Genomic DNA, 16,814 nt, shown 5'->3' with positions numbered 1-16,814 from the left:
GTGTCTAACCTAAGGGTGACCTGTCTAACGTACGGTTTGTCGGACTATTGCCGCAACTTCTGTCTGTCTAATGTCGTGTCGGACTGTTGGAGTAAAAAGACGGTATTTCAGACAATAGTCCGAAACTGTCGGACCATTGTCCCGTCGGCTAAAAAGGTGTCGGAAAAAAGACCTGGACCCCTCTACTCTCCACTGTACTAGACCAGAGAGTGTGTGTTGGTTCTGTCTGTGCAGTGTCTACTCTACTACTGGGTCATAGACCTACAGTATATTGGACCAGAGAGCGAGTGATATGGTTCTGACCGTGCAGTCTACTGGGCTAATAGACTGGCTACTGGCCTACTGTGGCCAGTCTACTGTACCCGATAGTCCAAACGGTTAGGACACATACCACATGGGCTCTAATAGAGTTCCCGGTTTGATTCCTGGATCATTTGCTCTATGTCACTCCCCAACTCTCTCCCTGAAATGACAAATAAAGGATGAAAAGCCCAAAAACTAAAAAACTAAAAAAAGAGAACCATCTGTGCCCGTTTTGGTCCAAAAGCACTGTACAACAACTAACCCTTCAGATTAAAATAGACACCTTTATTGTACATCTGAAGTGTAACAGTTACAAACAGCTGCAACAGCACAGCAAAATAAAAGTTGGATAGTGTTGGGTGCCTTACATAATGAGACAGCCTATTAGAATGTGATGCCAGGACCGGCTCTTTGGAAATGGAATGGTTAAATAGTGTTGCCTGGCAAGCAAATGTGTGTGTGTGTGTGTGTGTGTGTGTGTGTGTGTGTGTGTGTGTGTGTGTGTGTGTGTGTGTGTGTGTGTGTGTGTGTGTGTGTGTGTGTGTGTGTGGGGGTGTGTGTGTGTGTGTGTGTGTGTGTGTGTGTGTGTGCGTGCGTGCATACTGGGCATGTGAGTGTGTGTGCATGTGCGCACATGGGGAACAAGGAAAATATACTGTATTCTTGAAACAGCTGTGAAACACTGGTGCTGTGTGGTAATCAAATAGAGATTCATTCTCGGTGTCAAATGAACTCGACATAATTTGTGATTGGCTAGCACGGCGCAGTCTGAATCTCTCATTCAACCCGAAAACAAATAAATTAAATAAATAAAGAATACACATTGGATCTGAATTGATTCCCCATTGTGCTCTCCAAAAACCCTGATATCCATTCAACAAGACCTCTTCACCTCATGTTCCTCAAGAGCTCAACAGCCTTCATTTATTTTTTTCAAATATGTCCTCTTATCATTCCCATTTTCAATTAAACCCAACTTTCAAATAGACTCTCAACCCCTTTATTGCGATTGGATTTTGGAGTTCATTGGATTTCAAACCCATTTCAGATTTCATACGCTGCAAATCTCTATTATTGTACAGATACACTGCAGCTGTCAGCTTTTTATCTGCCTTGGCTTTAGTCCATCCACACCTCTGTGCTTCTGTCTGTCTGTCCATCAATCCATTCATCTTTCCAGCAAGTAAACTATATCCAGTACTCCCTCCTTTGCTCAGTGAGGTGGAAAGTTACCCATCGGCTGGTAATGTCTATTTTCCCCCAGCCGTGAAAACGGAACGTCTCCTTGACAGCCCTCTTAAAGCGCCTAATGGGATGCGTCTGGGAGAAATGTCCCGGCGTTCTCTCCTCCTATTCCGTTGCTCTTCTCCTCTGCTACTCTTCTTCATTTACTCTCGCCTGTCAGTGTATTTTCAGACAGAGAGTCATGGACAGCAGTGTCAGGGGATGGCACTGAAAGGAAATCCCGCTCCACTTGCTACAGTACGTGCACCACACTGCGCATGTGCCCTCATGCGTCCACAGGGCTGTGAGCTTATCCACTTGTTTTAACATCCAGGCATCAGAAACTCACACTGAAACATCACCGCCTCTCGCCGGACGCTGGCCAATGGGAGCTGTGCATGAGAGGGGACCCCCCTCCTTTCTAGAGCCACCAGAAGCACTTCTTGCGGAGCTTCTTGACCCGCGACTTGGCACTGGGGCGTGTGGAGGTGGAGGAAGAGGATGTGTGGGCTTTCGGGGCTGTGGTGGCTTGGTTACGGTGGATGTGGTCATGTCGTAGTCTCCATCCAGGGCCTCCATCATCCCCTGGAAGCGTCCCTCCTGCTGTCTGAAATCATGCTCCACACTGAGAGAGAGGAGAGAGAGAGAGAGGAGAGAGAGAGAGAGAGAGAGAGAGAGAGAGAGAGAGAGAGAGAGAGAGATGAGAGAGAGAGAGAGAGAGAGAGAGAGAGAGAGAGAGAGAGAGGAGAGAGAGAGAAGAGTGAGAGGAGAGAGAGAGAGAGAGAGAGAGAGAGAGAGAGAGAGAGAGAGAGAGAGAGATTTGGTGAATAGATCGAGTGATCTCCAGTAAACAATATTATTGAAACATGTTGTCCTGCACAAAATTGTTACAATGCAGGTTTACAGTGGCAGCAAAATTACACATTTTGGGAGAGTGTAAGGATTGAAGATTATTGTAAGAGTGAAAGTGGGCAGAAGTGAGACAGGATGTGTGTGCTTGGGGGGGGGGGGGGGTAGGTGGATGAATGTCGTTGGAACGGATGAAATATAATTGGTGGAGGAGAGGCGGGATGACTTGGGGAGTATAGAGAATAAAAGGGGAGGAGAGCGGCAGTAAGAGGTGAAAGGCAGGTTTTATTGCCATTAAAACGCTTTCCACAAAAACGCTGACACGTCCTGCATGCACATTCATGTAAGATTCTTCTTCTACCTTCACATTGTGGACACCTCACAGTCACACAAGCACGCACGTACACACGCACACACAGACACACAGACACACACAAATCTGCACACATACTTCAAAACTGGCCCTAACTCAGCACTCATTCCACATCTATAGCATTCTGGCGCTTCATGCTCTGATAGTTCAAAGACCAGAGACATGGGAGCAGTGGGGGGAATTAAAAAACGTCAGTGCACTGTGCCTACACATGTTGCGACTGCAGGTCGCAACATGTGTAGGCACAATGCAAGGAATAAATGCATTCGCCATGTATCCGAAGGAAGTCTGATCCAATCATTTTAAGATTTCTCCAGTTTAATCCTGAGTTTAAGTTTTTGTTCAAGATCTGATTTTAGGCATGTTTAAGCCTCCAGGAAAATCCGTGTTGAGGTTCTTAATCCACTGTTTTTCATTAAAACGTCTTTGTCCTACTGGCCAGTTGGGATTGTGTTGAAGTCCAGCGCATTTTAGAGCTTCAATGCCGTGAGCCATGAAATGTTGCACAAACCTTGTGGTTGTCTTTTTTCCATTGTTAATATTGTATCTGTGTTGTCCCAGCCTTGTACCTATTGTTTTACCCGTTTCTCCGACATATTGTAAACCACATTTTTCACATGTGATTAAGTAAATGCAGTTGCTGGTTCTGGTTGTTATTTGTTGTTTAATCTCTAACACGCATTTTGTAGTTCTATTTTTGACTAATTGTTTGGGTTTGAAGTATTCTGGTCCCTGGCGTGCTGGTGTGTTGAGTTCTTTTAGCTTTCTGTGTACTAGATAATCTTTAAGGTTTTTGTTTTTTCTGTAGGCCGATATAATTTTATAATCTTTTAGAAGATCATCCGTTCGGTTCTCAAAATTCCTTTTTATTCTGTTGTTGGCTAGTGTGCTCTGTGTTGAATAACTGGTTATCAGGGCCAATTTGGGACCTGGATCCTGCACTCTTATTTCTAAGAAGGTACTTTGAGCTTTCCGGAGGAATGTCCTAGTGTATCCTCTTAGTCTGAGGGCCTTAAATAGTGTTTTACAAGCTATTTTGAAATCACTTCTTTGCGTGCAAATCCTATGGAATCTTAGTAGTTGTGATTTGACTATCCCTGTGTAGGAGTGTGTCGGGTGGAATGACGTTTTGTGTAATAGGGCGTGGGTGTCTGTTTCTTTAAAGAATTTTAAGTCTAGTTTCCCATTTGTGTTAAAGTTTGGGCCCTTGAAGATTGTTACATCAAGAAAGTCAATCCTTTCAGTGTGTGTCACAAATTTTATCGTTATGGATCTATGATGGCTATTTAGAACATCAATAAATTCCTGGAATTCTTCCTTGCTATGTTCCCATATTCCAAATATATCATCCAGAAACCTATAATAATGTGTTGGTTTAAGTCTGCATTTTTCTAGTGCTGTCTGCTCCCATATGCTCATGTAAATGTTTGCATAAGATGGTGCAAATCGCTTTCCCATGGCCGTCCCTTTGATTTGTAAATAAAACTTGTTGTTAAAGGAAAAACCATTCTGGGTTAGATTTAAGTCTAGTAATTGAAGCAATTCCTCCTCTGGTCGATTTGTGTGGAAAAACGCTGACACGTCCTGCATGCACATTCATGTAAGATCCTTCTTCTACCTTCACATTGTGGACACCTCACAGTCACACAAGCACGCACACAAACACACAGACACACAGACACACACAAATCTGCACACATACTTCAAAACTGGCCCTAACTCAGCACTCATTCCACGTCTATAGCATTCTTGCGCTTCATGCTCTGATAGTTCAAAGACCAGAGACATGGGAGCAGTGGGGGGGGGGGGGGGGGGCAGCTTAAAGGAATAAGGAGAATGGAAGAACACCTTGTGTTCAAAGCAGGTGGTTTCCTCAGTATTCTCCCCCACCGTCTTTCTGATGTGTCCATCGCAGCAGGAATTGGGCGGGTGGAGTGTGTGTGTGTGTGTGTGTGTGTGTGTGTGTGTGTGTGTGTGTGTGTGTGTGTGTGTGTGTGTGTGTGTGTGTGTGTGTGTGTGTGTGTGTGTGTGTGTGTGTGTGTGTGTGTGTGTGTGTGTGTGTGTGTGTGTGTGTGTGTGTGTGTGTGTGTGTGTGTGTGTGTGTGTTTTTTACGGTACTTTACTGTGTTAGTGCATGAGTGTGTCTGAGAACTTTAATTTTTGCCTCTGTGGATACGTAGGTACACATACAGTAGATAGTTAGCTACAGTATGTTTATCAATTTGCACAAGGTTGTGTGTGTGTGTGTGTGTGTGTGTGTGTGTGCAGTTGCATATAGTGCTGAGCATCTGGAATTAATGAGGCACATGATGAGCCAATGAGGGAAGGGACAGCCCTCCTGCCACGCATGCACGCACACTCACACACACACACACACACACACACACACACACACACACACACACACACACACACACACACACACACACACACACACACACACACACACATACACATACACATAGGCAGGTAACAAGCTACTTGTGTGAACTTACAGTGTGCACGTACACACACACACACACACACACACACACACACACACATACACATACACATAGGCAGGTAACAAGCTACTTGTGTGAACTTACAGTGTGCACACACACACACACACACACACACACACACACACACACACACACACACACACACACACACACACACACACACCTGTTCTACATTCCCTCAACGCAATGTGTCCTGCTTTAGAATTGAGGATCCGCATACCTCTATCCTGTTTTCTCTCTCTCTCTTTGTCTGTAGGCTATGTGTCTCTCTGTCACTTCTCTGTCTGTCTGCAAACCCTGTGCAACATCCTCCACCGTTCTCCTTGCCTCTGTCTTTTATCTTTCTCTAACTCTATGTTTAACTCCTCCTGTCCTTGCTTCTCTCTGGCCCTCTGTTTCTCTCTCTTTCTCTTGCTCCCTCTCTTTCCCTACCTCTGTATTGTTCATAGGATTATAGCACAGGGGAAATGCTGCTATTCTTAAATTCATGCCTCAGGCATGCATCTCTGGGCAACTCCTGTGCCCTTGAGTCTTTGCATTTGAGTGTGCATGGATCACTGCTGATGACCATCTATTGTATGTATTGTACATGTGCGTGAGGTCCTGATGTTGTGTGCTTGAGGGACGGCTTTGCCTGTCACGCAGAGTAATTAGGAAGCGATGATGGGCGCAGTGAGCCTGCATCAAACAAACATCCCTAATGTCTGTGAATCATTAGGCTGGTTGTCGCAGTCGCCACGCATCATGTTCCCACATCTCTCTGTCTTTATTCGGTGTCTATGCCCACGCACACACACAGAGACACTGATGAGACCATTACCCTTCAGTCACACACACGCTGGAGCTCTCTTCATCCAGTGTGTGATTCATCAAGTCTGTGTTTGTGCATGTGTGTGTGTGTGTGTGTGTGCGTGCGTGCGTGCGCAGCAAAATCCAGATTGTTAATTGAACACCTGAGTGTGAAAGTGTTACCATAACGTGTACATTTCTACACTTGTGTGTGGTTGTGTGCCTATGTGTGCAAACACATGTAAATCCTATATAAATGGATAACTTTTTTCTATAGATTTACTGATTTTACATTTTACTGAGTACATTTTATTCAAATGAAATCATAGAGTCTAATTTAGTAAAAAACGATTTTGGGAGGAATATTGGGAGACATTGGAATAGATACAAGTATCTAGGTAATATGTTCATTTTAACAGTACTTTAACAGTAATCATGCGATTAATCAGATTAAATATTTTAATCGATTGACAGCCCTAATATATACGTACACAATCTTTGTGTGAGTGTGCATGTGTGCATGTGTGCATGCGTGCGCCTGCATGTGTGTGTGCATGCGTGCGCCTGCGTGCGTGCGTGCATTTCGTGCATGCGTTCACAGTCACACTGACTGCACACAGCTATTGTATGAGTGTACACGTGTGCACATGTCATCTCATAAGTAACATAGCAGATATAATGGAATTGCACTGATCGGCTTTATCCTGAGAGAGAGAGCGCAGACGAGAGGGAGAGAGCAATGTGGAACATGAAAGAACCTCCCATCAATAAGACCAGAGCGGCAGAAATCAGTAATAAAGGAGAGGGCCAGGTGATGGGAGACTGAAAGACTAGAAGTAAGCGGTTTACAGCTGATCTGTGATCAGTTGAAAACTGATCTCAGTGTATATGCAATTACAAAAGGAGCTGGGTAACATGTACTGATCTGGAGTATTATGCGTCTGCATGCAATAGATTTGCATACAGTAGCACTTCCATTGTCCTTTGTGATTTACATCAAGGGAAATGTATTTCTGGATGCATGTTTTATTTGGCTTAAAATAAACGGTTCATGGAATGAATGGTGCTTTTTCTACTCCGCAGGAAATCACTGCTGTGGTCTCTGTGGGCCTACAGTGCAGTATATCCTGATGATTGTGGCGCTGCAGTAATGTGTGTGTGTGCGTGACTGCGTGTGTGTGTGTGTGTGCAGGTATTTGTGTATGTCCTCCTGCGGTATACAGTATGCGTGGAAGGTGATTATGACAGAAGACCGTTGTGGGTATACAGTGTGCATACTGTGTGTGTGTGTGTGTGTGTGTGTGTGTGTGTGTGTGTGTGTGTGTGTGTGTGTGTGTGTGTGTGTGTGTGTGTGTGTGTGTGTGTGTGTGTGTGTGCGAGTGTGTGAGTGTGTGTACTGTAGACTACTCTATAGCTATATACAGGGCAGGCTTGAGGTTTGTTTTGGGGAGAGTATTGAATGTGTCTGTCTGTCCGTCCTCATTCCCCTCAGTATTCATTAGCACTCATTGGGTAGGTATACGGACCCTCCTGCTGTGTTTAATTACGACGTTCCACAGGAGACAGACTGAGTGGGTATATCGACGGCAGAATTCTGTGTGGATGAACAGCGAAGGCACCGAGAGACATGGAGATAAAAATGATGAGAGATGAAAATAAAAGATGGAGCAGAGATAGGTGCATAGGCGAGCTGGGAAGAGGGGTTTGATTTGGGAGCAAACCGGAGAGATAAAATAGCCTGTTCTGAATAATGTGTCTTCATCATATGACTTGGGAGACATGTTGAATCCAGAATTGCTTTAGTTTGCTTTGAAGTGAGATCGTTGGTTTGTTATAAAAGCCATATAGGGTCATGTTTTAAGCTCCCAACATAGATTTGTATTGGTGTTTTGATCTTCTCTTTCTGTTCTTTATCATTGTGTTTTATTGCTGTATTTTTCATGCTCTACATTTTAACGCCGCCCTTAACAACTAAATGACTACAACGAAACTAAATTATGTCCACACATAGCCAACTAAAAGTAGATTTAAAGCCAGATTATGCTTAGTACATTAGTATAAATACGTTTGCTGGCACTGTCTTTGGATGCAGGCTGGCCAACAATTATCCTCATGGCAATGTATTAACACAAAGTACACTGTAAAAACCTAATGAGCAGCACCTAATTGGCCTACAAAAGTGATAGGGTCGAATGTTGGGTGCTATACAGTAGTAGCTACTGTACATGGGCATGATAATCATAATCTTCATCTATTTCTTCTCTGCTCTGAGAGCAATAAAGCAGATATAATGATTCCAGTCACTCGCATTGTATTGTGAAATATTTCTCAAAAACAACTTCTAGCACATGAACGAACCCACCATACAACTAATTTTTTTTGAGCAGTTTCCTGCAAGAAACAGCAACATTTGTCTATGGGTCTAACTGAAATTGTGTTTGGCTCTGTTTTATTTAGAGGTCCCTCAATGTTTGATTCAAATTTGGGATTGATCAGACTCTTTGTTCGTGATTTTTGGCAATTGACCAAACCTGCAATTCTGGAAGGTAATTATAATCTGAATGGAATATGAAAAATCTGAATTATACATATTCTCATCAAGAGATAATGTGTACTGGTTCCTACTACTTCTGGTTTCTTTATCACAGATGCAACAGATAATTTTTTTACTTAGATCTTAGATCTATTACTTTATCTATTGGGGGGAATGGGAGGAATAGATGTGGCCTGGCAAATGATTTAGGAGATTAGTCATGGGGGAGTGACGTTTACAATATGTTTAGATGATCAGAAGAAAGTACAGTTGAAAGTTGGAATACAAACAGAAACATGAGACAGAGACGCCACAATGTGAAAAAAGAAGATGAGCTGGTTTATCCCATATAATGAAAGGATTAGACAAAAAGCAAGAAGTGTGGGTGTGGCTAACGCTACTGAGAATCAGAGCTTTGTGTTTGAGGATCTATGAATTGTGCAATTATTGGGCAACACAGCAGGGGTGATGGAGCTGGAAATGATCATTTACTGTAGGCTGTGAATTAATTTGTGTGAGAGCCACTGCACATTGTTTCATGTGTTAATAACATTCAAGAATGTTATTGTCTCCAATATGCGGAATGTGTTTTGATGTAGCTGGGTGACTTTCAGTCCATGGCTTTTTGTATTAATAAGTCAGGATGTATGAATAATTTATTACTAAGAGACGGTTGGAGAGGGATGGACAATAAGAGAGATAGAGACAGCCAGCAAATACTCTGATATTAGCTTGTACAGTACATACAGTACACTGTATACTGTTTAAACAAGCTTGACTCAAATCAATACTAACAGAATGAAAAATGATGTAGACTTGTGCTCTTTAGGAGGAGCTTGTATGGTGTCGATACTCTTTAATGTTATTCTGAGTGAAGAAGATGACTTATACAGTATGCTGTAAGGTTATTATACCTGTAGATGATGCATGCTGTCTTCTGGCAGGTGGGGCAGTTATTGATGTCCTGTCCAGTCCTATAGGAGCAGCGACTGTAACAAGAATTAATAAAATATAAATCAGTCAAACATTGTGGGCGGAATGGGGCTATTATATTCACATGGCAAAATGTAACTCTGAGAGTTACAGGGATATTTTACATTTCCCCCAAAAAAGTAATCCTCACACATTTCAATGAATATATATTTATTCATAATGGGTTTATATAGGGGGTGTATCTTTTAAATCTTTTAAAATGAATATATCAAATAGCTAAATACTAAATCAAGCAACTTAAAAACTGTCTGGGGTGCTCACAAAAGCCTGAGTAGACGTTAGAATGACCCCAAACATGTTTGAAAGTACTTGCAACCAGTATCCCCAAATTGTACCGGTCTTCAACTGGTCAGTCTAGTCTAGACCACTGCAATTTCTTTCGTCCGTTTCCACACCTTGCAATTTGTTGCATAGGTGACATGTGGACTGGTGCTTTAAACTTTGAAAGTTAAATTAGTGTTCATTTAGTTACAGTTAAACTAACAATGCTAAGTTAAACTGTGACACTTAAACTGAGAGGATTTAGCCGTGTAGCATTCGTTTTGGCCCAGTACATTTCAGACAGAATGAAAGGCCAAATAGTATTTTATTTTTTAAATGATTTGTCTACTTGGTTTGGCCCGTGTAATGCCAGATGGCTGGCGATGGGTGCCCTCACTTCGATTTAGCACAGCAGCCTTCGACCCAGTGGAGCAGTATACGAGTGCCAGGAAGTGCAGACAATTAGAAAAGAATTGGGAAACCTCCTATTATTGAGCACATTTCTGTGACTCACCACTTCACACAGTATGGATTAACTCCATATCTATTAACTCCCAGGAAGTTTCACCAAAGTAACTGCACACCCCCCCAATCCCCCCATGTCTGGTCAGGTGTCAGATCTCTTTTTCTATCCATCCATCCATCCATCCATCTTTATCTGATTATCCGTAGTCAGGTCCCAGACATCCCTTTGCTGGGACACAAATCCCCCCTATCTGGTCCTTGGCATGTCCCATAAAGCCTCCTCCCAGCTGGACGTGCCCCAAAGACCTATCTAGGGAGACACACATGAGCCATACGTACTAGATGCCCGAACTCCCTTTTATTTAACATAGTACACATTTAATGGCAAATGAAAAGTAAATACATAAAAGTGGAAAGAAAGAACAAAATAATAATAATAATAATAATAATAATACACATGTTTGAATACATTATATATGTGGGTGTGAGTTTTTGCATGCAGTCGCAGGATACATGACAGAAATGGGCAGCATTTGTTTATATAGCAGTAGATATAAACGTATACTGTATACACATACTGCATTCTGTATACTGAGATATAAATATTTATGGGTAGTGCAAAGTGCAAATGTTCAGGCAGGATGAAAGATGTTCTTAAGGGACTCCCACACACTCACCCCCCCCCTCCACACACACACCCACAGATACGCACACATATGCACGCACGCTCTCACGCACACACACACACACACACACACACACACACACACATACGCACGCGCATGCTCTCACGCACGCACACACACACAGTGCCGCAGGAACCACCCCATGCACTCCTGCTTCTATTAGCACATGTTTCAGTGACAATTAATGCAGTCCCTCGCTATAAATTACACGCACAGGGTGTGTTGAACATGACACATTTCCCTCATTATGAAAGCACCCCCCATGATAGCACTGCAGTATCATCAAGTTTGAAATTGGGTACACAGTCTAACGACACACAGATTAACCGCCCATACGAGATAAAACCGCACTGTTGCCTCTCTGCAATTACATAGATTTATTTTTGCCAAGACTTTTTGGGTTTCCCAAACTACTTAACGTGGAGGAAGGACTAGTTTGATAGGTAAAATACATCTCGTTAATTAAACTGAGAGAGATGGCGGCGTGATTGTCATGACTTTGTTCTCTCCACGAATCTTGATCAAAGAGTGCAACAGCAGGAGGGGACGTGAGTATCTGATGAGGGAGAACACAGTGGCAACCTCTCAGCCCAGCTGACACTTTCATTACAGCAGCCAACACATAGTACTTTCATTTTTGGCACAGTGTCTGACACATGCTCTCTCTTTCCCCCATTCTCTCTCTCTCTCTCTCTCTCTCTCTCTCTCTCTCTCTCTCTCTCTCTCTCTCTCTCTCTCTCTCTCTCTCTCTCTCTCTCTCTCTCTCTCTCTCTCTCTCTCTCTCTCCCTCTCCCTCTCCCTCTCCCTCTCTCTCTCTCTCTCTCTCTCTCTCTCTCTCCCTCTCTTTTTCGCTTTCTATTTTTTGTCTCCCTCTTTTTTACACTGTCTCCGAGCTCTTTCTCTGTTTTTGTCTCTCTTGCTCCCAGTTGAGCGATGCATCTAAGCATAATAAACACGCAAGCACGCAAGCATGCGCGCGTGCACACACACACACACACACACACACACACACACACACACACACACACACACACACACACACACACACACACACACACACACACACACGCTGGGAACAGTTCGTAACCAGTGTGTATAGACTTGCTGAGCTGCTGAAATATGAGTTGCACATCTTATATGGTAATCTGATAGGGATTAGCCTGGTATTAGAGGTATCTGTCATTTTTGATGATGCTTGTATAAATATGCTGAGCAGGCTCTGCTGCTGACCTCTATTTTGGATCAAAATGACAGGAGACTTTGTTATTGTGGCATTAGTCCAATATGTAAGGAGTGAGTCAGCATAGTGATTCTCAACCTGTGGGTTGGGACGCCCAGGGAGGTCCCCACATGTTTTGGGGAGTGACAGTGAAGTGAAAATATATATATTTTTTAAAAGCTCACCTTTTCCACAATATTTATTTGTGGAAACGAGCTAAACTAAAGTGAATGCCTATATTCCACAGAGAGGATTGTGTGGAATCCAGGTGTATTTAGGCCAGGTGCTGGACGTCAAGGCATCAAGGCGAGTAATCAAGGAGAGATTTAATTGCTATATTCCAAATGCTTGTCCGGGTGGGGGGGTCCCTTCCCCAGTTCAAAATCAGATTCTGAATGATTATTTTCCACTTGCACTTTAGAGAAAAGGGTCACTGCAAATCAATGCAAAGTTATTCTGAGTGATCACCTTTATCCAATGATGAAATATTTCTACCCTGATGGGAATGCTCTTTTCCAGGATGACAGTGCCCCCAATTCCATCCAGATGCAGAGCATGAGGGGGCAGAGAATGGTTTGATGAATATGAAATTTATTTTCCATCCCTTCACCAGAGTTCCAGAGAGACTTGTACAATGTATGCCATAAGCTGTGAGGCCCAACACCTTAAGGTACAGCCCAACAGTAACACCTTAGTAAGACATTTACTTAGACATTTGGTGTTACCTTTAATGTGTCACTCATCCCTGTACACACAGAAATAAAGCGGTTGCTTGAGAGAGACCTGAGAGATAGAAGAATAGAAAGAGAGATGGGGTGGTGAAGGCATGAGAAACAAGGTGAGAGAGTTGAGCTGTGAGGGGAAAAGCAAGTGAGGTATAGAGAGATGTTGAAGACAGCAGAGGTGAAAGGGGAAGAGGAGAAATGATGTCCTGGGGGGTGGGGGGGCAGACCTAGAGATGGACAGGCAGGTGAACGAGAGGAGAGACAGAGCGACGGAAACAATAGCAGACTGACAGCAGGGGGAGGAGTATGTGATGGACAGGTTGTCAGAGGAAGGAGAGAAAGGACTGCTCAGAATATGAAAGAGTGGCCGCAGGTTGTGTGTGTGTGTGTGTGTGTGTGTGTGTGTGTGTGTGTGTGTGTGTGTGTGTGTGTGTGTGTGTGTGTGTGTGTGTGTGTGTGCGTGTGCGTGTGCGTGTGTGCGTGACTTTATTCTCTGACTTTATATCTAGAGGTGCAGAGAGAGAGAGAATGACGGAGGGAGAGAAAGAAGAGAGGTTGATGTTAGTGAAGGAGGAGGATGGCTGGAAGGAAGAAGGGGGTATGATGAAAATGATTAACAAAGCAACAGAGAGGAGACAATGGAGATGTGTGTGGTGGAGGGAGGGGGGTTATCAGAAGAGGATGAAGGATCCAAGATCCAGAGAAAGAGAGGGAGAGACAGACTGTGTTTTTGAGGGTTGCTGCCATATAGGATCTGGGTTGTGGCTGAATGCTGTTACTGTGCAGACTGGGAACCATAGCAGATGTCAGTTCAGTTCAAGAGGATATGCTGCTATTGACTGTATGGCTACATAACAGTCTGTAATCCCCACAGGACTTAACTGCTCTCTCTATCTCGGGCACACGCACACACACACACACACACACACACACACGCACACACTCTCTCTCTCTCTCACTCACTCACTCACTCACTCACTCACACACACACACACACACACTTCTGCAATCCTCTATACAGTAGGTCTGACATTTAAAATCAATTACCGGGTGTTGAAAGCTTGTCACTGTATATTCCATTAAGAAAAGTGAAAACCCTGTATGCTTTACCTTGGTCACTCACTCCATGGGTTCTTATCCCGTGGGTCGCGACCCCTTTGGGGGTCGCCAAATTATTTTGGGGGGGTCCCCAAATTATAAATATTGTTTTACATATAGTACACATATACACCTTCCCTAATGATTATCTGGTTTCAGTATTTATTTATGGTGTATTGTCTCTATTATTAAGGTTACTGTAGCAGTCAATTTGTATTGGGGGTCGGGGGGGGGCGGGGAGGGGGTCCCGAGACACTGCCAAAGCATCTCCGGGGGTCCCCGGCCAAAGACGCTGAGAACCCCTGACTCACTCTACTCCATCCTCTGTAACTCCCACCAACCCCCCCAACACCCCTATTATGCATGACTGTCTTACCCTTCACTGAGGGCCTTGCTCTTCTCCAGATCTTGGATAACGTTGAGGAGCACTTTGATCTTCTCCTGGTTGGACAGCAGGTTCTCCTCCACGCTCTGCAGTCGCCCCTCCAGCCCGCCCGGTGCACCCCCCACACCGCGCAAACCACCGGGGGCTCCATTGCATTGGGCTCTGGAATGTGTCGTGCAGGCCGCAGCCCGACTGCGGTCCAGCGACATGGCCGCCTCATTTGTACGTTCCACTGGCTTGACCGGTTCTGTGGTCGTTGGTTCCGGGTTTTGCAACACCTGGGTGGCCATCTTGGCCACTCCTGAGTTGTTCTGGCCGGGAGCAGGTGGGCTGGTGCCGCTGCTAGAGTTTGAATCAAGGGGGGGCGCTGTGTGACGCTGTTGGTGTGCATGCTTGTTAGTGTGTTGGTACACCCTTTCGCCATCATTTTGGTCCATGGCCGCGTTTTGTTCCTGGGAATACAGGCCCATCACATCTGTGGAAGGTGTCTGCGTTCGTTGTGTGTGTGTCGTGCTTGTGTTCTTCTCTGTGTTGTGCACGTGTATGTCTGTTGTTTGCGTGGCTGTGTCTTTGTAGTGCGTAAAGTCTGTGGAATGGGGCCTTGGTTGTCGCTTATTGTCTTTTGTTTTGTTGTGAGCATATGACGAGTGATTTCCATGTGAACTGTGTGCTTTTGGTATGGTGTGTGATGCATGAGGTATGTGAGAGTGAGTCGAGACAGATGTTTGTGTGGATATGTGTGCGGTCCTGGTGTGGTGACTGGCGTTCAGGATGGGGGAGTCTCTTCTCGACTGGGTGGGGGTGACAGAGTGCTTACGTGGATTCGGCAAAGTCTGACTGGCCGTTATTGGATCGGTAGTACGCCGGCTGCAGGTACTCGTGCAAGGCTGTACCTGTGATTGTCTCCTCCCACATGTCCCACACAGATGGGGCGAGGAGGTGGTCGTCATTCGACAGGGCCGAGGTGGGGTGGCGTGCAATGTCGTGCACGTGCCCCCTGCCTTTAAAGCCGAGCGATGGTTTTCTCCTCGTAGTGACTGGACCCTCCTTCGCTCCCCTATTGGCTCAGCCCCCTCGCTGCCCTCGCTGCAAACCCCTCCCACCACCTCAGGTGCTACTATACTGCCGTTCACGTACCGAGCTGTCCTTTTGTCCCTATTGTCTTTGGGATTGGCCCGCAGGGTTTTGATCTGGCAGTAAACGCCACCCTCCGACCCCTGTGACCCCATGTCGTCCTGTGTCAGGCTGTTGATCTCGTTCTGGGAGGTCTCCTTGGAAACGGGCAGACTTTTGCTGTTACCCCTGACGGCTCCCTTGCTCTCCGCTGCCGTGGATCTGTCTATTCCCTTTGTGAGCTGACGCTGCATGGCGATTGGCTGGCTGCTGTGTCGTTTGATGGAGGGAAGGGACCTGAGTCCAGGGGAGGTCTGCACCCCCACACTGCACAGCGGGCCCCATCGCCCTCCCACCAGGGGCAGCCCAAGGGCAGGCACTGGATTGGTGTGGTCGGCCACCCTCCTGCCCATAGTCCTCAGCCGATTGGCTCAGCCCCCTGAGGAGCTGAAATGTGTGAGGCCACTGAGTGACATCAGACAACGTCAGCAGGTTTAGTCCAGTAGAGCCGGGAGACCTTTGATTATCCAGTGTCTGTGCGTCTGTGTGAGGCAGCGTCGGTTAGGTTGCATGTGATAGTGGGAGATAGGAATTCAATTGCCAATAAAGAAGAAATGGTGCGAGCTCCATTGCTTCATTGGCCATAATGTCCCAATGTCCTTCCATAAAAGTCCATCCTCCACGGCTTTTGATTGGACATCACTGTCAAAGCTTGTTCTATATGCTGAGTTGGATATATTCTCTGCTCCTTTCACGTTCAATCTGCAGCAGGAAGATGTAGAAAGAGAGAGAAGTAGGGAGAAAGAGAGGTCGACAGAAGAACAAATGGTAAGATTGTTGAGTATAGCCCTAACATTAGGCAGATAAAGCACCTTATAAAAGCTCTGAGCACAAGCGAAATCCACCCACTGACCAAATCAATGCAACTATATCAACTGCTGATTACACCAGAGTGCAACATGGTTCAGGAAGCAACCAATGTCTGGTGATGTTTTTACTCTTAATCTCATCTAGCAGCGTCAGGAACTGAAAAACAATAGGTGTTCAAATTAGTGTACAGTATACGGTGTATACGGCACCATATGGACACTTGGACAGATCATGTTTTTCTTCTTCCTCTCATATCATTATTTATTTATTTATTTAAATGGCTAGTGCTCAGCTCATTCTGTTACTACTGTACTACTGTAATTAATGTATCCTCCTTGCTGACATGTTTGCACCATTGGTGAGATGCGAAGATACTTTTCGCTGTGCCGTACATTGACAATAAATTGAATCTCATCTCATCTCA

At 44.8% G+C, this 16,814-nt stretch overlaps 2 protein-coding genes across 3 annotated transcripts in view; one reads left to right on the top strand and one right to left on the bottom strand.

Moving 5' to 3' along the window:
• The window catches only part of dock2 (dedicator of cytokinesis 2), a 156,951-nt gene that overhangs the window by 78,016 nt on the left and 62,121 nt on the right, over window positions 1–16,814 (top strand). The window lies entirely within an intron of this gene.
• Window positions 1,873–15,933, bottom strand: insyn2b (inhibitory synaptic factor family member 2B; the record flags this gene model as incomplete). The annotated part of the gene is made up of 4 exons (XM_083785629.1): window positions 1,873–2,152; window positions 9,490–9,564; window positions 14,399–14,784; window positions 15,151–15,933. 4 exons carry the CDS (start codon window positions 15,931–15,933, stop codon window positions 1,873–1,875), a joined length of 1,524 nt encoding a protein of 507 aa, XP_083641755.1.

This window comes from Protomyctophum parallelum (genome assembly GCF_964188405.1).
Source record: "Protomyctophum parallelum genome assembly, chromosome: 16".
NCBI classification, from domain to species: domain Eukaryota; kingdom Metazoa; phylum Chordata; class Actinopteri; order Myctophiformes; family Myctophidae; genus Protomyctophum; species Protomyctophum parallelum.
Note: the sequence above shows the minus strand (reverse complement) of the source record. Positions and strands in the feature narration are given on the sequence as shown.